Source organism: Aethalodelphis obliquidens, unplaced genomic scaffold, assembly GCF_003676395.1.
Source record: "Aethalodelphis obliquidens isolate GAN/ISIS:26980383/991018 unplaced genomic scaffold, ASM367639v1 scaffold4, whole genome shotgun sequence".
NCBI lineage: Eukaryota > Metazoa > Chordata > Mammalia > Artiodactyla > Delphinidae > Aethalodelphis > Aethalodelphis obliquidens.
The window spans coordinates 85,069,954-85,091,918 of NW_020837948.1; the positions used below are offsets into that span (position 1 = coordinate 85,069,954).

Below are 21,965 nucleotides of genomic sequence, written 5' to 3' on the forward strand. Positions count from 1 at the left end.
CGCACTCAGGCCGGGGGGGAGGGAGGGGCACTGCGTGCGGGGCGGGCTTGCGGCGGCAGAAGCCGGCGTGACTTTGCACCAGCCTGAGGCCCGCCGTGCGTTCTCCCGCGGAAGTTGTCTCTGGATCCCGGGAACCTGGCAGTGGCGGGCTGCACAGGCTCCGCGGAAGAGGGGTGTGGAGAGTGACCTGTGCTCGCACACAGGCTTCTTGGTGGCGGCAGCAGCAGCCTTAGCGTCTCCCGCCCGTCTCTGGGGTCCGTGCTTTTAGCCGCGGCTCGCGCCCGTCTCTGGGGTTCCTTTAAGCAGCGCTCTTAAACCCCTCTCCTCGCGCACCAGGAAACAAAGAGGGAAGAAAAAGTCTCTTGCCTCTTCGGCAGCTGCAGACTTTTCCCCGGACTCCCTCCCGGCTAGCCACGGTGCACTAACCCCTTCAGGCTATGTTCAAGCCGCCAACCCCAGTCCTCTCCCTGCGCTCCGTTCGAAACCGAAACCCAAGCCTCAGCTCGCAGCCCCGCCTGCCCCGGCGGGTGGGCAGACAAGCCTCTCGAGCTGGTGAGTGCCGGTCGGCACCGATCCTCTGTGCGGGAATCTCCCAGCTTTGCCCTCCGCACCCGTTGCTGTGCTCTCCTCCGCGGCTTCGAAGCTCCCCCCTCCGCCTCCCGCAGTCTCCGCCCGTGAAGGGGCTTCCTAGTGTGTGGAAACTTTTCCTCCTTCACAGCTCCCTCCCACTGGTGCAGGTCCCGTCCCTATTCTTTTGTCTCTGTTTTTTCTTTTTTTCTTTTGCCCTACCCAGGTACGTGGGGGGTTTCTTGCCTTTTGGGAGGTCTGAGGCCTTCTACCAGCCTTTAGTAGGTGTTCTGTAGGAGTTGTTCCACGTGAAGATGTATTTCTGGTGTATCTGTGGGGAGGAAGGTGATCTCCGCGTCTTACTCTTCCGCCATCTTCAAGGTCCCCCGCCACTATGATATTATTGAGGGTCAAAAATAAACAAGTTGTGCTTTAAGAAAGAGAGGTTGTGATAATAATACATTTCAGGCAACAAGTTACACACCTTAGTAGCACAATGACTACTTAAAATTACCAGTCTCTTCATAGCCCTTTTCTACCACCTTTTAGTCTGCACCAGGATTCTCAAACTTGACTGTGCATCAGAACAACCCCAGAACTTGCTAAGATGCAGATTCTGGGTCCCAGCCCCAAAATCTCTAATTCTTAGATCTGGGATGGGGCCTGAGAATTTCTATTTCTAACTAGTTCTCAGATGATGCTGATACTACTGGTGCTGGGTCTACACTTCAAGAAACACTGTCCTATGCTAAATAGAAGAAAATGGACAAATACTATCTCTAAGTTATTTTTTTTAATTCTTTTAAGCAATCTACTTAAAGCATCTCTTCACACCTTAATCTAAACCTCTTACCACATCAGTAGTGCCAACATTAGCTGGCTTGAGTTTCACTATTTCTTTAAAGGAGAAGAAAGCAAAATTAACATTTCTCAAAATGTGGTCCGTAGTCTACATGCATCAGAACTCCCTGAGATTCTAGGCAAGAATGCAGATCACTGAGCCCCATCCAAGAGCATCTCTGAATCAGAATCTCTAAGGATGGGTTCCTAGAACCCATATTTATTAAATATGCACCCAAGTTATTCTTAAATTATGAAACTACTGCTGTAGATCTAAGTTCAATAATCAGCCTTATACTCAATTTCTGAATAATTAAATTCTGACAATTTAATAAGAGCCTAAAAGGTGATTCCTTTTTGAAACTAGGGGTCATATTTCAGTTGAAATATCTACAATATTAAATATTTTAAGTTTTAAAATGGGTATGCTATATAATTTATTAATATTTGATCTATGATGAAATAAGGGTACCCTAAAAGTTTTTCTGTGATCGCTGTACATACTTGATTTTTCCCCATCACATACTAAATTTTTGGTCACTGAGTAATTAACTGGTACTTTTTCTGTTTAATGTCATTCTAGTTAGAGCTCTCTAACTTATTGGGGTTTCTTTAAATATAATTCTTAGCTTCTAAAGTAGCAGTAGGCCCTTCAACAAGGTGTTATCAACAATCTAAGTTAAGTGTGCTCCTTTGATGCAGTCCTACAAAAGACTGCATTGGAAGTTTGGTCAAAATGAACACTATGACACAATTTGTAGCCGTCAAAGTTTACCAAGACAAGTATAAGTAATACAGTTTTAGCAAAGCATATCAGAAGAAATCAGGCTGGGGCAGTTTCGGTGGTCATAGTTTTCTATATCTCCTGGTTCCTCAAGATAACTTTGGCTTGGTTCCATTATATGTTGGACATGTACTGTTTTGTTTGTGAATTCCTGGCACATGTGGAAAGAGCAAAATGGGGTCTTACCAAGCCCCTTATCCTCCCCCCTTCCCAGTTTCATCATGCTAAAACTCCAATATGGACAAGAGCATCAATTATGTGCAAGGTCAAGGGGATTTGACTCCAAGTCTGATTGACTCCAAAGTACATGGTTTTGACTGGAACTCTACATTGGCTGGTTATCTTGGACTCTTTTCTGCTTCCTGGCTGACCTTTCTTGATGAATTTAGACCCATCCAATTCTGATCTATTCAGAATCCTTAGTCTTCATCCTATACTGCTTAGTGGCCTTGCTCTCTTATTACCAAAGATTTCCTTTCTTTCAGTCAAGTCAGTGATTTAAAATTTAATTGTATTTAGACCCAGTGAATTTTTCTACTGGATGACTTCTTATTCCAACTCCAAGTCTGGTATTAAATGTTATTCTTTCTACTAATTATATGACTTATGCCTATATTTGACTGTCATTCTTTCTGTTCAGTGCCCTGTAACATTCAATTTCACTACTGCGTGCAAAAAATAATAACCCTTAGTGTGAATATTAATGATAAACATGAATTACATAATAAATTCTTTATTGTGTTTAATCTTTGCTTTGTTCCAAGAGTGAAAGATCCAAGAGGATTTGACATTTTTTTTCTAGCAGAAGATAATTTATTCATATATCCGTTCAACAAATATTTAGTGAGTGACTACCATGTGTTTATGCCTGGGAATATAGCAATAAGAATGATTATATGGTTTTTGCTCTCATATAGCTTACATCCTAGTTGGAGGAGCAGATAATACACAAGTAAATGGATAAACAAATTCAGAGAATGCTTAGTGTTGTGGATGAAATAAAAACAATGATGTGACTGAGAGGTAGCAGACAAAGTGAAGCTACGTTAGATGAGATTGTCAGTGAAGACCTCTCTGAGAAGATATTATTTAAGCAGAGTCATGAATGATGAGAGAGTCCAACTATACAATGATATGGGAGAGGAATGTCTGGCCAGAAAGCAGTTAGTGCAAATTCCTTAGGCAAGAATCAGCCTATTTCTTGGTTAAAGAAATAGTAAGACCTCAGTCAGCTGGAATACCATAAGTGAAGGGGGAGTGGTTCAAGATGAGGCTGGAACAGTAGGCACTGACAAAATCCAATGGGTCCTAGAAGGTCATGGTTCAGAATTTGTAAAAGGAAGCCATTGAAATTGGAGCCATTACGAAGAAGAGTATTATAATCTGGTTTACATTTTGGGACTTCTTTTTGACTGCTGTGTGGAGTATAAAATGTAGGCACGTAAGAATGAAGCTGAAAGACAGGTTAGAAGATTTTCAGGTGGGAAATGATGTGGCTTGGACCAGGGTGGAAGGGAGACAAGTAGATGAATTTAGAATATGTTTCAGAGGTAGCGTTGATAGGAATTGTTCACATACTGGATGTAGGGAGTAAGAAAACACAAAACAGGAATCAATATGAGTGGTTGTTAAATATTATACATTGATTTCACCAATTTACTATTATATTTGGACTTCATACAAGATTAGATGCACAATGTAAATGTGACTATATTAATTTAATTTGCATAATATAGTGAAGAAATTTATGAATTAGATTTAGAAGCAGTAAAACTTGGTATTGTTTGATCAGTTAGAATCATTAAGCAAAGCACACAGATGAGATAAATGAGGTGGAGAAATCTTTATTTGCGGTTCGTAAACCTGACTGAGCTGTGGAGAGACAAGGTAGTATATTTCAACGTGAGGTCTTCAGACATTCTCAGAGTTCCTCAGATCTTCTAGACAAACTTTTAAATTATCATTTTAGTGAAAATCTAAAAAAAAATTAATGTAAGCATACATTTACATTAATTTTCATTAAAATACACCTTTATTTACCCCAGACTAATGAAAAGTACAAGTGAAAGCCAAAAAATGTCACAATGAAAATAAAAACAAAGGTTTCACAGTAACTGAAAAAAGAATGTAGTGGTAAAATTGGCTTATCACACAGGACATAATACTGTAGCAATACTAAACTCTAAAAGAAATATTCCTCATTAGAGCACTTTAATTAAAAATAGACTGTGAATATGGGTTAAAAATTAAAAATGGATTTACTCAGTGGTTAAACACATGTTACTAATAGAAAAGGTTTATTAGCACCATAAGAAAATTATACAAATACAACTAACTAGATTAAATTGTCCTTCACTGAGGAATACATAATAAGGGAAGGAAATGAAAGTTCATGGATTACCTACTGTGAGCTAGGCACTTGTGACAGGCACTTTTGTTAATTAATGTAATTATCCTAACACTGGGAAGTAGGATTTTTATCATTTTACAGATGAAATTGAGGCTCAGAAAAGTTAAGTGTTGGTGGACGCAACTGAAAAAAAATGATTAAAAATGTCCAGTGGTAGAGAGGGTATGAGGGGGCAAGCCTTCAGAGAGTCTCTACTGGTAAAGCTCCTCTGGAGGACAATTTCACAGAAACCATGTGAATATAAAATGTGCAAATCCCTCCTCTCAATAATTCTACTTTTACATACCTAGTCTAGAAGGCTACTGCCACGGATATACGGAGAAGCATGTAGGTAGCTGCTCACGGCTGCATTGTTAGTAGAAAGTGGGTAAAGACTAAACAAACCATGAAATATCCTGATCAAAAAGCACTCTGCCACGGTTACAAAGAAATGAGCTAGGCCCATGCTATGCAATATGACGCTCAGCATACAGCAATATTTAGGCTTTTAATCCGATATTTCTATGCATACATCCGTAGGTGAGTAAATGCATAGAAAAAGTTCTGCAAAGATAAATAATGGTTGGAATGGGGAGTGAGATGTCACGTGAAATTTTATTTTTTCTGTTCTAAAACTTTTTCAAGAAATAATTAATGTTATTTGTATAAATTAAAATACCTTTTTTTTTTTTTTTTAAGAAAAGAAGGAAGAGGGCAAGACCTGCCTGAGGTCACGCCTCTGGTAGGAGCTTCTCTGTGGCTTTTATATTTTCTCTCTTGGGTCTTCTCTTCTTCTATGTCTTTCTCTCCTCTAGGTCTTGATTTATCACCTGATGCTTTTGTGCTGTCTCTTGATTCAGGGACCCTTCACTCTTCTCCCTTGGTGATCTTCCAAAACTAGCAATGACAAGAATAGTCATTGCCATAGAAATGACAAACATTAATTGAACTGAACCTTCTGTTTACATCCATCTGTCTACATAGTTGTGCTTCTTTCAGCTACACTGGGTTGTGGTCACTTTGCTTCTCCAGCGCTTCTTCCTTTGGAGTCTCTGTCCAGGCGCTGCAGGGAAGCTCTGTCTTCTTTGTTGGCAGTTCTGGTCCTCTTTCCTCAATTCATGATTCTACCTGGTCTGGTGGTCTAATTTACCCCTTTCAAACCCTTATAGTTTTAGCAGGAAAAAAACTAGGTTCCTGGAGGAACCTATGATCAGGCAACTTCCCTTAGTAGACATTTTCTTTATAGCACTTCCTCTCACTTTACTTAAAAAAGGTGTCTATCACAAAGGAGTTTAATCCAAAAGTGTGCTTTGTTTGGTGTGCAGAATTTGGGGGATGTTGTTTGCTTTATGTATTTGTTTTGTTTTGTTTACTTAGTTGCCGACATTCAAAAATTGAAAGATTTCACAGAAAAGTCTAGACTTGTTCTCCACAAATTTACAGTTGGCTGGAGCCCTGCAGTAGCCACTCCACTGAGCCAGGGCATGAACCTCCTGCTCACCAGTCGATTCCCAGAGCTACGTACAAATGCATGTTCCTGTCTGGCTTCCACTGACAGTTGGGTTTGAAGCATCTGCTTTAGTTGTCCCTCTATTTGCTCACATTCTGAAGCTGTAATATTGTCTCTGCATCAACAATGTTTACTCCTTCTCTGCTTATAGATGTTATGTTTCTGGATTGATTTTTATTGATTTTTATTTTTAAAGTATTGATTTACTCAAAACACTCACTATTCCTTCAACATATAAAACAGTTCATATGAGGATTTTCTAAACCTTGAGTTCTAGTACTTCCTTTACTCCTATATGAGTTTTAGTATACTTTTAAAACAATTTTAGCATTTGAAGAAAAGAAATTCAGTTATTGTCTTCTGCCCAAATATGCTCTATCTCAGAACAGGAAAGGCACCTTGTAAGCTATCAGCATCTGACAAAAAACTTTTCCTATATACTGACTTTTTTCCTTTTCATATAATACTTAACATTTTTTTACAAGGAAAGGTTCAGAAGTCAGCAGCCTTCAGTCAAATTACTGTCTGATTTGATTTCATGTTATTTTATGAATTGAAAATAAATAAAAACAGGGCTTCCCTGGTGGTGCAGTGGTTGAGAGTCCGCCTGCCGATGCAGGGGACGCGGGTTCGTGCCCCGGTCCGGGAAGATCCCACGTGCCGTGGAGCGGCTGGGCCCGTGAGCCGTGGCCGCTGAGCCTGCGCGTCCGGAGCCTGTTCTCCGCAACGGGAGAGGCCACAACAGTGAGAGGCCCGCGTACCGCAAAAAAAAAAAAAAAAAAAAGAAAAAGAAAGAAAAACATTTATAAAAACAACTTACATTTCATGATTATGTCTACTTATGAAAATAACGATATAAACAAATGGATAGCCAACAAAGTTATTGGGCACGTGAAGTTTTAAGAATTAAAAAAGTATTCAGAGACATTGAATGTTACAGTTAGATCTGAGATAGGGAAGTTTCAGGTAGTGATCAAAGGCTTTCTTTACTTATTTTCCTCTAATTGATCATATTTGTTTTGATCTCTACCTCTTCACCTTCTTTTTAATATCTGCCTTGATTATCTATGAAAACATGAACGTTTCAGTATTACTTTTCTTTCCATGTTGATGGACTATTCTAAGCTGGCCAACATTTTCTTGGCAGTTTGCTTTCAAAGCGAAGGTTTGGTTTTTTTTTTTACTAATATAGTTACAGTACTTTGTTTTCAACTAAATTGGTTTTCAAAATTTCCCATCCTCTATGGGTTTACATCCACTATGGGTTTATAAATTCTTTGAAGATAAGAATAGATGACTTTGAATCAGGCAAGAAAAAAATTCTGTAAAACAGGATTTTCTAAGCTGTGACCCAGGGGTTTCAAATCCTTACTTTTGAAAGCTACTGAGGATCTTCTGAAAAATTTTATGATTTAACATAAATGGCAATACTACTTATATGCCTATACTGTAAATGATATTCTATACTGGATCCAATGTCAATCGTAATAGAGTATGATTATCCCAGTCTCAGTACACAGAGAGACATAAACGTGCCCTCGGAGGTTTAATGAGAGCCTGTCCCATGTAGAACACAACGGTTCTAGGTTCTAAGATAATTCTTAAGTAGAACACCCACTATGTGCTGGGTAGGTACACATATCATTTCTAATTCTCATAACCATCCTGCATGTTAGGAAGAAGTAGTCCCATTTTAGCAGGCAAGGAATATAAAACCCAGAGAAGCAAAATACATTACCCAGTGTCCTACAGCTAGTACTAGTTGGGATTGGTAGTCAAACCCAGATCTGAATGATTCCAGCATAAATATTGTTTCTACCAAACCATTCTACTTCCCATGTTGAAAACTTGCTTCTGGTGTTGTTTAGGAATCAAGAAAGTGAAAGTAATGTTTGTTTGTTTGGTACCTAACAAGCTGGATAAGGAGTTAAACTTCCTGATTCTTAACCCATTCTAAGATATCTTAACAGAACCAAGATTATGCATAGTTGGTTTGGGGAAAAGGTCTTGGTTTTTACAGTTGAGGTGGGCAGACTGCCATATATCAATGATGCAGCCTGATGAAGTAACAGTTAAGAACAGGAATGTTTATTAAGAGTGGCAATGTTCAGGTGCTTCTGCAAGGTGGGTGTATATGACCATTTCACAGATGAGAAAATGAAGACTTGGAGAAGTCAAGCAACTTACTTAAGGCCCCAAATTGAGTAATAAACAATTAAATAAAGGTTAACATAACATAAGAGTGGTGAAGTCTCTCTACTTCAGAACTTTTCATTCTTCCCTCTGCCATGAAGCCACCCAAGCACAATAAAGGTATAGAAGTGGCAAATATAGACTTGTGTTCCAAGAAGTGTGGCTGTGAAGGGAAGGAAAGAAAGCAGCTGGTAACCAGAGTGGGGGACAAAGAAGAAAGGATATTGTTGTGTTTCTTTAGAGTAGAGGAGATCAAACCATGTTTAAGATGGGAAGTGCATCGTAAAGGATGAAACAGTCCAGAGCACACAGTAGTTTCGTAATAAATGTTTCTTTCCTGATGCAAGTGAGGGAGTTGGTGATTAATGAAGCAGGGTCTCTAAGGAAGCGGGCACTAATACGAACCAAGAATGACAGCTAGTATTGGTAAGACTGATGTTTTTCCAGAGAATCAGTGGTAAAGGAAATGAGGGAAGCAAGATGTAAGGAGACTTTAAGTTAGAATGAAGGGTAAGTGGGAATGGTCAGGTAGAGTGTTCTCCATGCTGTTAGTAAAACAAGAGGTAAGAAAATCTGTGGTGAATGAGGAAGGCATGAGTAGGGTCCGGTAATGTGGAGAACTTTGAAACCACTATTATGGTAAACGTGAAAAGATCTCAGTGAGACTCCATCCTGAAAAAGCCCATGTTTAGTTAGGTGTAAATGACTGCGCATGGGCAGGCAACTGCTAGGGGTTCCATCAAGCGTGTACTTAGATTGTTCTTAGTGCAGAATTCACCAGTCCAGATTCTGGAAATGCCATACAGTTGCTAGAGCTTTTCATCCTGTCTGGATGGGCAATAGCCATATGCTTATCCAGGCCTAGAGAAAATAAAAGTCTATATTCCATGTTGCCAGTTCAATGGCTAAGTCTTGGGGCAGGCACATAATAATTCCCAAATAAATAAGTGACCTTATATAAATGATGTTAAAGGATTTCCAGTCAGGATAACTTAGTAGTGATTTTATTTGTGGCACCCCCTCAGCGTTGTGTGATCATCTTTTATGTTTATATAATGCTTCAGACCTTTCAAGATGCTTTCAGACATATCAGCTCACCTAATCCTTAAACCTATGTGAAGTAGTTGGGGTCATATCACTCCCTTTTGACGGTTGGAAAAACTAAATCACCTGGAAGTAAAATGATTTGCCAACGACAAAGAGTTCTTTGGTGACAGAGCTGGTGGTAAAATTAAAGTTTTCTGATTTCTGGCTCAGTTCTAAGACATCCCAGCAAAACCATAATTAGAAATTAGGTCTAGAGTCAGGGTTTTATGGCAATTGGGTGATAGTGTCTTTGGTTTTGTAGAGGAATCTATGGATTAAAAAGGAAATCCAGAACCACAACTCAAGATGCTCCTTAGACGCCTTGGGACATGAAGGTTACAAGCACCTTCTTAATCAAAAGTCATAAATGTCAGAATCTGTGGGGTAGATTTCCCAAGTCCTCATAGATATTTGTGTTACAAGATTATTGTGACAATATCAGGAACCAGTATTTAGTTGTCAAAAAAATCTAAAGTGCAAAGTTTGTGAAATAATACAATTTCCATTTTCTATAACATGAGTACATTACCACCATCACCATTTCTTCATTAATCACCCCCTCCCCTTCTCCGCATCTCTTCTTTCCTTCCCGCTCAACTCTGTTTTTCCATTTATAGTTTTTTTCTTTTTTCACATTTATTTTATTTATTTATTTTTTTGGCTGTGTTGGGTCTTTGTTGCTGCACACGGGCTTTCTCTAGGTGCGGTGAGTGGGAGCTACTCTTCATTGCAGTGCGAGGGCTTCTCGTTGCAATGGCTTCTCTTGTTGTGGAGCACAGGCTCTAGGCACACAGGCTTCAGTAGTTGTGGCACCCGGCCTTCAGTAGCTGTGGCACGTGGGCTCAGTAGTTGTGGCTCATGGGCTCTAGAGTGCAGGCTCGGTAGTTGTGGCGCACGGGCCCAGCCGCTCTGCAGCAAGTGGGATCCTCCCGGACCAGGGCCTGAACCTGTGTCCCCTGCATTGGCAGGTGATTCCCAACCACTGCGCCACTATGGAAGCCCCCATTTATAGTTTTAAATCCTGACATAATGTCACCACTTTGGGTAGTTTGTGGTTCAGTGAACCTGGAGCCACCCTTCAGGGCAAGGCCAGATAACCCCTAGGCACTGCTGACTCATGGAAGCCTCTCCCAGTAGTTTGCTCCTGGTAGAATGACCCTTGTGTTCCACCCATCCAGGCCGGCCTGAGCCAGGGCACATGACTTGCATAAGACCTCTTCTGAGCTTCCAAAATGAAAGAGAATGAAGTTTGAATCAGAGGTTGTTAACTTCCCAGATTCTTGAGAGTTGTTTTCCTGCTCTAGAAGGTTTTGCAAGTTCTCTCCCCTTCATTCCCAACTCTCCCCAGTTTTCCTGTAACCAGTATGAACTGTTCCCTACTATAAGTACAGTGAGTTCTATTAGTCACATTTTTAAAATTATGTCTAGGAATTTTATTATCAAAATTACATCTCTTGTGGAAGTTCAAGCGTTACAGCAAGGTGGAAGTCAAGCTCCCATTCAGCTTTTTAGCAAAATGCTCAGGATCTCCTTGAAGCCTTGGGCTCCAGTTAAAAGGCCCAGGAACACAGTTCCTGAATCTGACTTGGGATGAGAGTGGGCAGTAGGATGCATATTCACCTGATTAGCTCACTGCCACTGAGCTGTCCTATACTGTCCAAGAGACTAGCTCTGCCTACTGCTATGAGGCCCATATCCCTACACAAACTTGTCATTCTTTGGGGAAGAAATTCCAAATTGTCTTTTCAATTCTTGTAAAGCCACAGACTACCTAGGCAATATCCCCTGAGACTTGGGGGATAAGACATATATATATACATATACACACACACACACATATAGATAGATAGATGGATGGATAAATGGATGGATGGATGGATAGATAGATAAACAGATAGATCAGAGTTTTGTGTGTTAGGTCTCAAATTTTACATTTCTATTTCTTCATGCCAACCAAACTCTAAACTTGTTGTTCTTTCCCTTTATTTTATTTATTTCATATCTTTTAAATCCTTTCATGATTTTATTTCAAACTCCTCAATTCCAATTCATGAGACTTTTTTTTTTTCCTGTCAGCCCACATCAGTCATCCATCTTTGGGGACCCATTTTCCACTAACTCCTGAATATCTACTTTCCTGCTATCTGGTTTCCAAGATCAAATTCTGAAACATATATCCAAAACACCAATATATTTGAATTCCTTTACAGATTACTTTATAGTCTCCAGAGCTAGTACTGCCCTAATGAAACTGAAAACAGTTGTCAAAACTGCACTAAGAGGAAAAGTACCAATTAGAAAAGCCGGACTTACAAAAATGTGTTAATATGTCCATTGGAACGTATCACTGATTTCCATTTCATCACTTTGAGGGCATGAGCAGAACATAGCAGAAAGGGCACAGACATCATAAGAAATCAACTAAGGTTCAAATACTGGCTGAGTTTGAATTCCACCTCTATTGCTTACTGACTTTCTGAACTTGGGTAGTTTTCTTAATTATCAAATGGAAGCTAGATAATAATATATACCCAAAGGAATGTTATGAAAGTTAAATAAAATTCCATATGCAAAATGCCTAAAACGGTTCCTAGCAAAAAAGTGATTTATTAATGTTATCATTAATCTCAGAAATTTCCTATAGATTTATTGTTTCTGTTTCTTCTTTACTTGCTTTATTATAATTCAATATCCACACTTTTCTTTCCATCACATCAGACTAGATTTTTGTTTCTGAGAATTCCAATATTACTAATTATATTTTGGTATATTTTATAAAGTCCACATTAAGATTTTAGAGCCAATCATATTATAGTAAGGTAAGTCTACCTGTTTTTTTCCCCCTGAAATACTAAGATGCTTTTCCTTAGAATTATTTTGTATACATGCAAATATATTCCCTGTAGTATTTGAAAGTGACCATAAATTTTGCAAAGCAAGGGCTTCCCTGGTGGTGCAGTGGCTGAGAATCTGCCTGCTAATGCAGGGGACACAGGTTTGAGCCCTGGTCTGGGAGGATCCCACATACCACAGAGCAACTAGGCCCATGAGCCACAACTACTGAGCCTGCGCGTGTGGAGCCTGTGCTCCGCAACAAGAGAAGCCGCGATAGTGAGAGGCCCGCGCACCACGATGAAGAGTGGCCCCCACTTGCCACAACTAGAGAAAGACCTCGCACAGAAATGAAGACCCAACACAGCAAAAATAAATTAATTAATTAATAAATTGCTACCCTAACATCTAAAAAAAAAAAAAATCCTATTAACCAAATGATCACTGTATGAATACATGTTTTTTAAAAAAAAAATTTTGCAAAGCAAAACATTCCACTGCTAAATACTAGTGTAACATAGGAAGACTTTAGCATGTGTTCTCCCAAGCTTAATGAGGAATAAGACACTTACACAGTTTAGTGTCTCATTAAACCTGTCAAATTATCTCTAACAATTTTCCAAAAGTAAAAAAAAATCCAACCAGTCCCTCTCCATCTCCCAGCCTTGCTTTCCTCTGGTTTTGCTGTACCCTCAGGCAAGCCCTCTGGTGGTGGTGGTGAGATGGCTGCAGAATTCCCAGAGGACCCCCTTGGCATTCCAAGTCCAGTGGAAAAGCAGTGACACCCCTTTCTGGGCAGTTCAAGTTATTCTACCCAGGGGAGGGAGAGTAGATGCTGGGCAGGCAGAACAGCAGGGGCGCATCCCAGATGCCCATCAGAAAGCCGTACCATAAGGCTTGTGGGGCTTTCAGGATCTTAGTTGCCCCACCAGGGATCGAACTCAGGCCCCTGGCAATGAAAGCACAGAGTCCTAACCACTGAACTGCCAGGGAATTCCCCCAAGAATTTACTAATTGAACTAGAGAAAAAGTAGTAAGTCCTATATATCAAAAAAAATTAACTTTATTACAAAAATGAACTAGACAAAAAAAAAATATATATATATATATATATTTTTTGGTACGCGGGCCTCTCACTGTTGTGGCCTCTCCCGTTGCGGAGCACAGGCTCTGGACGCGCAGGCCCAGTGGCCATGGCTCACGGGCCTATCCGCTCCGCGGCATGTGGGATCTTCCCGGACCAGGGCATGAACAGGCGTCCCCTGTATCGGCAGGCGGACTCTCAACCACTGCACCACCAGGGAAGCCCTAGACAAAATATTTTTACCATAAATGTAATCAGTTAGAAATTTTTATTTACCAGATTTATAAGGGAACTAATTCTCCCTACCTCAACCCAAAAACACAGGTGCCAAAAGAGAAAATGAGCTATTCCTGTGAGATTTGCACCTTGCAAGAAGTGTCACAAGTCAGGGGTGCAGGGGCTGAGCAATTTTTAAAACTCCAAGAGGACTGTGAGAGAAAGGAGAGAGGGTAGTATTTTTAATAATCACCATAAGTGAAAAATTTTGGAGAGAGGCAGAAATATCTAAAAGGAATTTGGAAGCTCTTTGTACAATCTATAAATAGTAGAAAAGTGGTTGCCAGGGGCTGGGATGGGGAAAAAAAAGGAAGAAGTGGTTGGTCAAAAGGTAGAAACTTTCAGTTATGAGATGTGTAAAGTCAGAGGATCTAAAATAAAACATGGTGACTACAGTTGATAACACTGTATTGCATAACTGAAATTTGCTAAAAGAACTTAAATGTTCTCACCACCAACCCTAAAAAAGGTCAATATGTGAGGTGATGGATGTTAACTAACTTGATGGGGGGAAACCTTTCACAGTATATATGTATATCAAATCATCATATATACACTTTAAACAACTTATAATTTTATTTGTCAATTATACATACAAACTGGGGGTGGGGGGAGGTAGGGAAAGAAATGGAATATTTAAAAAGCCATGTCGAGTATATGAGGGGAGGAACCAAGATGGCGGAGTAGAAGGAAGTGCTCTCACTCCCTCTTGCAAGAACACCAGAATCACAACTAGCTGCTGGACAATCATTGACAGGAAGACACTAGAACTCACCAAAAAAGACACCCCAGATCCAAAGAAAAAGGAGAAGCCACAATGAGATGGTAGGAGGGGCGCAATCACAGTCAAATCCCATAACTGCTGGTGGGTGACTCACAGACTAGAGAACACTTATACCACAGGAGTCCACCCACTGGAGTGAAGGTTCCAAGCCCCACATCAGGCTTCCCAACCTGGGGGTCCAGCAACAGGAGGAGGAATTCCTAGGGAATCACACTGTGAAGCCTAGTGAGAATTGTTCGCAGGACTTCAACAGGACTGGAGGAAACAGAGACTCCACTCTTGGAGGGCACACACAAAGTAGTATGCGTATCGGGACCCAGGGGAAGGATCAGTGACCCCAGGGGGACTCAACCAGACTTACCTGCTAGTGTTGGAGGGTCTCCTGCAGAGGTGGGGGATGGCTGTGGCTCACCATGGGGACAAGGATACTGGCAGCAGAAGTTCTGGGAAGTACTCCTTGGCGTGAGCCCTCACAGAGTGTGTCATTAGCCCCACCAAAGAGCCCAGGTAGGCTCCAGTGTTGGGCGGCCTCAGGCAAAACAACCAACAGGGAGGGAACCCAGCCCCACCCATCAACAGTCAAGTGGATTAAAGTTTTACTGAGCTCTGCCCACCAGAGCAACAGTCAGCTCTACCCATCACCAGTCCCTCCTATCAGGAAACTTACACAAGCCTCTTAGCCTCATTCACCAGAGGGAAGAGAGCAGAAGCAAGAAGAACTAAAGTCCTGCAGCCTGTGGGGAAAAAACCACATTCACAGAAAGACAGACAAGATGAAAAGTCAGAGGGCTATGTACCAGATGAAGGAACAAGATAAAACCCAAGAAAAACAACTAAATGAAGTGGAGGTAGGCAGCTTTCCAGAAAAACAATTCAGAATAATGACACTAAAGATGATTCAGGACCTCGGAAACAGAATGGAGGTAAAGATCGAGAAGATTCAAGAAATGTTGAACAAAAACCTAGAAGAATTAAAGAACAAACAAACAGAGATGAACAATACAATAACTGAAATGAAAAATACACTAGAAGGAATCAATAGGAGAATGACTGAGGCAGAACAGATAAGTGACCTGGAAGACAGAATGGTGGAATTCACTGCTGTGGAACAGAATACAGAAAAAAGAATGAAAAGAAATGAAGACAGCCTAAGAGACTTCTGGGACAACATTAAATGCAACAACTTTCGCATTATAGGGGTCCCAGAAGGAGAAGAGAGAGAGAAACGACCAGAGAAAATATTTGAAGAGATTATAGTCGAAAATTTCCCTAACATGGGAAAGCAAATAGCCACGCAAGTCCAGGAAGTGCAGTGAGTCCCATACAGGATGAACCCAAGGAGAAACACACCAAGACACATAGTAATCAAATTGGCAAAAACTAAAGACAAAGAAAAATTATTGAAAGCAGCAAGGGAAAAATGACGAATAACATAAAAGAGAACTCCCGTAAGGTTAGCAGCTGATTTCTCAGCAGAAACTCTACAAGCCAGAAGGGAGTGGCATGTTATACTTAAAGTGATGAAAGGGAAGAACGTACAGCCAAGATTACTCTACCTGACAAAGATCTCATTCAGATTCGATGGAGAAATCAAAAGCTTTACAGACAAGCAAAAGCTAAGAGAATTCAGAACTACCAAACCAGTTCTACAACAAATGCTAAAGGAACTTCTCTAACTGGGAAACACAAGAGAAGAAAAGGATCTACAAAAACAAACCCAAAACAATTAAGAAAATCATCATAGGAATATACATATGATAATTACCTTAAACATGAATGGATTAAATGCTCCAACCAAAAGACACAGGCTTGCTGAATGGATACAAAAACAAGACCCATATATCTGCTGTCTACAACAGACCCACTTCAGACCTAGGGACACAAACAGACTGAAAGTGAGGGGATGGAAAAGATATTCCATGCAAATGGAAATCAAAAGAAAGCTGGAGTAGCTATACTCGTATCAGATAAAATAGACTTTAAAGTAAAGAAAGTTACAAGAGACAAGGAAGGACACTAAATAATGATAAAGAGATCAATCCAAGAAGACATAACAAATATAAATATATATGCACCCAACATAGGAGCACCTGAATGCATAAGGCAACTGCTAACATCTATAGAAGAAATCGAGAGTAAAACTATAATAGTGGGGGACTTTAACATCTCACTTACACCAATGGACAGATCATCCAAAATGAAAATAAACAAAAAACCAGAAGCTTTAAATGATACAATAGACCACATAGATTTAATTGATATTTATAAGACATTTCATCCAAAAACAGCACATTACACTTTCTTCTCAAGTGTGCACAGAACATTCTCCAGGATAGATCACATCGTGGGTCACAAATCAAGCCTCAGTATATTTAATAAAATTGAAATCAAATCAAGCATCTTTTCTGACCACAAACCTATGAGATTAGAAATGAATGACAGGGGAAAAAAACATAAAAAAAAACCAAACACATGTAGGCTAAACAATACATTACTAAACAACCAAGAGATCACTGAAGAACTCAAAGAGGAAATCAAAAAATACCTAGAGACAAATGACAATGAAAACACGACTATCCAAAACCTATGGGATGCGGCAAAAGCAGTTGTAAGAGGGAAGTTTATAGCTATACAAGCCTACCTCAAGAAACAAGAAAAATCTCAAGTAAACAATCTAACGTTACACCTAAAGGAAATACAGAAAGAAAAACAAACAAAACCCAAAGTTAGCAGTAGGAAAGAAATCATAAAGATCAGAGCAGAAATAAATGAAATAGAAACAAAGAAAACAATAGCATAGATCAATAAAACTAAAAGCTGGTTCTTTGAGAAGATAAACAAAATTGATAAACCATTAGCCAGACTCATCAAGAAAAAGAGGGAGAGGACTCAGATCAATAAAATTGGAAATGAAAAAGGAGAAGTTACAACAGACACGCAGAAATACAAAGCATCCTAAGAGACTACTACAAGCAACTCTATGCCAATAAAATGGACAACCTGGAAGAAATGGACAAATTCTTAGAAAGGTATAAACTTCCAAGACTGAACCAGGAAGAAACAAGAAATATGAACAGATCAATCACAGGAAATGAAATTGAAACTCTGATTAAAAATTTTCTGACAAACAAAAGTCCAGGACCAGATGGCTTCACAGGTGATTTCTATCAAACATATAGAGAAGAGCTAACACCCATCCTTCTCAAACTCTTCCAAAAAATTGCAGAGGAAGGAACACTCCCAAACTGATTCTATGCGGCCACCATCACCCTGATACCAAAACCAGACAAAGATACTACAAAAAAAGAAAATTACAGACCAATATCACTGATGAATATAGATGCAAAAATACTCAACAAAATACTGCAAACAGAATGCAACCACACATTAAAAGGATCATACACCATGATCAAGTGGGATTTATCCCAGGGATGCAAGGATTCTTCAGTATGTGCAAATCAATCAATGTAATACAGCATATTAGTAAATTGAAGAATAAAAACCATATGATCATCTCAATAGATGCAGAAAAAGCTTTTGACAAAATTCAACACCGATTTATGATAAAAACTCTCCAGAAAGTGGGCATAGAGGGAACCTACCTCAACATAATAAAGGCCATATATGGCAAACCCACAGCACACATCATTCTCAATGGTGAAAAACTGAAAGCGTTTACTCTAAGATCATGAAGAAAACAAGGATGTCCACTTCCACGGCTATTATTCAACATAGTTTTGGAAGTCCTAGCTATGGCAATCAGAGAAGAAAAAGAAATAAAAGGAATACAAATTGGAAAAGAAGAAGTAAAACTGTCAGTGTTTGCAGATGACATGATACTATACGTAGTGAATCCTAAAAATGCCACCAGAAAACTACTGGAGCTAATCAATGAATTATTTAAAGTTGCAGGATACAAAATTAATGCATAGAAATCTCTTGCATTCCTATACACTAATGATGAAAAATCTGAAAGAGAAATTAAGGAAACACTCCCATTGCAACAAAAAGAATAATATACCTAGGAATAAACCTACCTAGGGAGACAAAAGACCTGTATGCAGAAAACTATAAGACACTGATGAAGGAAATTAAGGATTATACCAACAGATGGAGAGATATACTATGTTCTTGGATTAAAAGAATCAATATTGTGAAAATGACTATACCACCCAAAGCAATCTACAGATTCAATGCAATCCCTATTAAATTACCAATGGCATTTTTTACGGAACTAGAACAAATCATCTTAAAATTTGTACGTAGACACAAAAGACCCCGTATAGCGAAAGCAGTCTGGAGGGAAAAAAACGGAGCTGGAGGAATCAGACTCCCTGGCCTCAGACTCTATTAAAAAGCTACAGTAATCAAGGCAATATGGTACTGGCACAAAAACAGAAACATAGATCAATGGAACAAGATAGAAAGCCCAGAGATAAACCCACACACCTATGGTCAATTAATCTATGACAAAGGAGGCAGGGATATACAATGGACAAAAGAAAGCCTCTTCAATAAATGGTGCTGGGAAAACTGGACAGCTATATGTAAAAGAATGAAATTAGAACACTCCCTAACACCATACACAAAAATAAACTGAAAATGGATTTGAGACCTAAATATAAGACCGGACACTATAAAACTCTTAGAGGAAAACATAGGAAGAACACTCTTTGACATAAATCACAGCAAGATCTTTTTTTTTTGGTGGTACGCAGGCCTCTTACTGCTGTGGCCTCTCCTGTTGCGGAGCACAGGCTCTGGACGTGTAGGCTCAGCGGCCATGGCCCACGGGCCCAGCCGCTCCACGGCATGTGGGATCTTCCCAGACCGGGGCACGAACCCGTGTCCCCTGCATCGGCAGGTGGACTCTCAACCACTGCGCCACTAGGGAAGCCCGCAAGATCTTTTTTGATCCACCTCCTAGAGTAATGGAAATAAAAACAAAAATAAACAAATGGGACGTAATGAAACTTAAAAGCTTTTACACAGCAAAGGAAACCATAAACAAGATGAAAAGACAACCCTCAGAATGGGAGAAAATATTTGCAAACGAGTCAACGGCTAAAGGATTAATCTCCAAAATATATAAACAGCACATGCAGCTCAATATTAAAGAAATAAACGACCCAATCCAAAAATGGGCAGAAGACCTAAATAGACATTTCTCCAAAGAAGACATACAGATGGTCAAGAAGCACATGAAAAGCTGCTCAGCATCACTAATATTAGAGAAATGCAAATCAAAACTACAATGAGGTATCACCTCACACCAGTTAGAATGGGGACATCATCAGAAAATCTACAAACAACAAATGCTGGAGATGGTGTGGAGAAAAGGGAACCCTCTTGCACTGTTGGTGGGAATATTAATTGATATAGCCACTATGGAGAACAGTATGGAGGTTCCTTAAAAAACTGAAAATAGAATTACCATATGATCCAGCAATCCCACTACTGGGCACATACTCAGAGAAGACCATAATTCACAAAGACACATGCACCCCAATGTTCATTGCAGCACTATTTACGATAGCCAGGTCATGGAAGCAGCCTAAATGCCCATCAACAGACGAATGGATTAAGAGGATGTGATATTTATATACAATGGAGTATTACTCAGCCATAAAATGGAACAAAATTGAGTCATTTGTTGAGACATGGATGGACCTAGAGACTGTCATACAGAGTGAAGTAATTCAGAAAGAGAAAAACAAATATCATATATTAATGCATGTATGTGGAACCTAGAAAAATGATACAGATGAACTGGTTTGCAGGGAATATTTGAGACACAGATGTAGAGAACAAACGTATGGACACCAAGGGGGGAAAACCACGGGTGGGGTGGGGATGGTGGTGTGCTGAATTGGGAGATTGGGATTGACATGTATACACTGATGTGTATAAAATTGATGACTAATAAGAACCTGCAGTATAAAAAAACAAACAAACAAAAAAACAACTAATACTAAACTTTCTTTGGGTTATTTGTATGGAAATATGTTAATATAAATGTTTTAGATGTTACATGAAATTTCTAAAAATCTTATATGTTCTGGTATAAAGTTATAAATCATAATTCTAGTTATTACTTTAAAATGTAAAATGTATATCTCAGAAATAAATAAATTTCCTTGTCAATTGCATTATTATGAACTTTCTTCACATCTTTAACTGTGGTCATTTTTAAGTCTTTTGTCATTTTACAGACATTTCTGGGTGTACTCTGATGCTTTTGCAAAAATGTTCCTATAAAAGGGTTTCATCTTCAAGGAATTTATGAAAAGTCTCTGACAAGTACAGGTTTCTGGTAACTGACTATACTGCTGAACTGAATGAATAAGCATTTTCAGAACTCTAAAGGAAACCTGATGAATTCATAAAAGTGCTAACAAAAGATCAAGATAAAAACAAATTAATTACATGGGACTGAGTGAACTGATGTGGGTGATTATAATTTTTGTGACCTTCTGTTTGAATTAAAAAAAAGAAATCCCACAAGGACTTAGAGGCAAAAAATATACAAATCAATTTTCACTGCAAAGTAAAGGAGCTGTTACAGTGGAGGATTACTGGACTGAATGTCAATATTATGACACAGTATGAGTGTTTTTCGTGTTTGGTAATTGCAACCATTGTTGCTTTTGTTGTGGTCATCCATTTACAATGCTTGGTGTCAGTTTATTTATCTCTTTTAAAAATAAAATACAGTGTGTGTGTGTGTGTGTGTGTGTGTGTGTGTGTGTGAAAAAATGAACTTAAAAAGAAAAATAAGAAAGAAAAAAGGTGACTTTATGAGGGCAAGAGCGTTGAGGAGGATTCAGAGAATCATGATGCTATAGAGATTTTGTAAGCATTTAAGAATAAAAATATGTAGATGTTTTAATTGTGTAAATATAAAAGCTGGTATGCAGAAAGAAAATAAAAAAGCCATGTCGCATGATACTGAGAGTATTAAACTCTTTAAAGCATTAATTAGAATAATTAGAATGCATTTCTTACATATTTATGTTTAAAATCCTCATTTCTACATACTTGGAATAGCCAGTTCTTACAGTTTGAAGATTCGTCTTAATTCACAGTATTTTTTGCTTTGCTTCTTAGGTACCAGCAAGGTCTCAACGTCCTACTCAACAACTTCCCTACCACCACCTCCACCATCCCATCCAGCCTGCCAGCCACCATTGCCAGCATCTCACCCAACACAATCGGCAGTCCCAAGTCTACCTCCCAGAAACATTAAACCTCCCTTCGATCTCAAGTAAGCAAAAGGTTATCTTGCCATTTCTTTGTCAGTCTCTTGCCATGGATTTTCAAGCTATGTTTGGCTGAATGCTGTGGGTTCCATGGTAAGCTAATGGATCCACAAAGATGAGCAGTTGGCAGGGGGAAAAGATGGCTGAGCAAGCTGTTCTCACGCCACCATACCTTTGAGCAACTCTTATTTCTCTGTTTTTTCAGTGGTTTTCCCCTTAAGAGTTCATCTGAAGAAATTTTCCAGTGCCTTTTTAGAAGTTCTGAAGCATTCTTCAGGTCAGCACCACCACCATCACCATTAGCATCACTACAACCACCATTAACATCATCACCACCATTAGCATCACCAACACCACAGCC

The 21,965-nt window shown here is 39.4% G+C and overlaps 1 protein-coding gene across 4 annotated transcripts in view; it reads left to right on the plus strand.

Annotated features, from left to right (window-relative positions):
- Positions 1-21,634, plus strand: part of LOC113617614 (FYN-binding protein 1-like) — a 127,341-nt gene extending 105,707 nt beyond the window's left edge. For all 4 annotated transcript variants that reach the window (XM_027101225.1, XM_027101228.1, XM_027101226.1 and 1 more), the window contains one exon: positions 21,453-21,634. In XM_027101225.1, the coding sequence (XP_026957026.1) occupies positions 21,453-21,613 (161 nt within the window). In that variant the 3' untranslated portion in view covers positions 21,614-21,634. The remainder of the gene's footprint in view (positions 1-21,452) is intronic.
- The last annotated feature ends 331 nt before the right edge of the window (positions 21,635-21,965 follow it).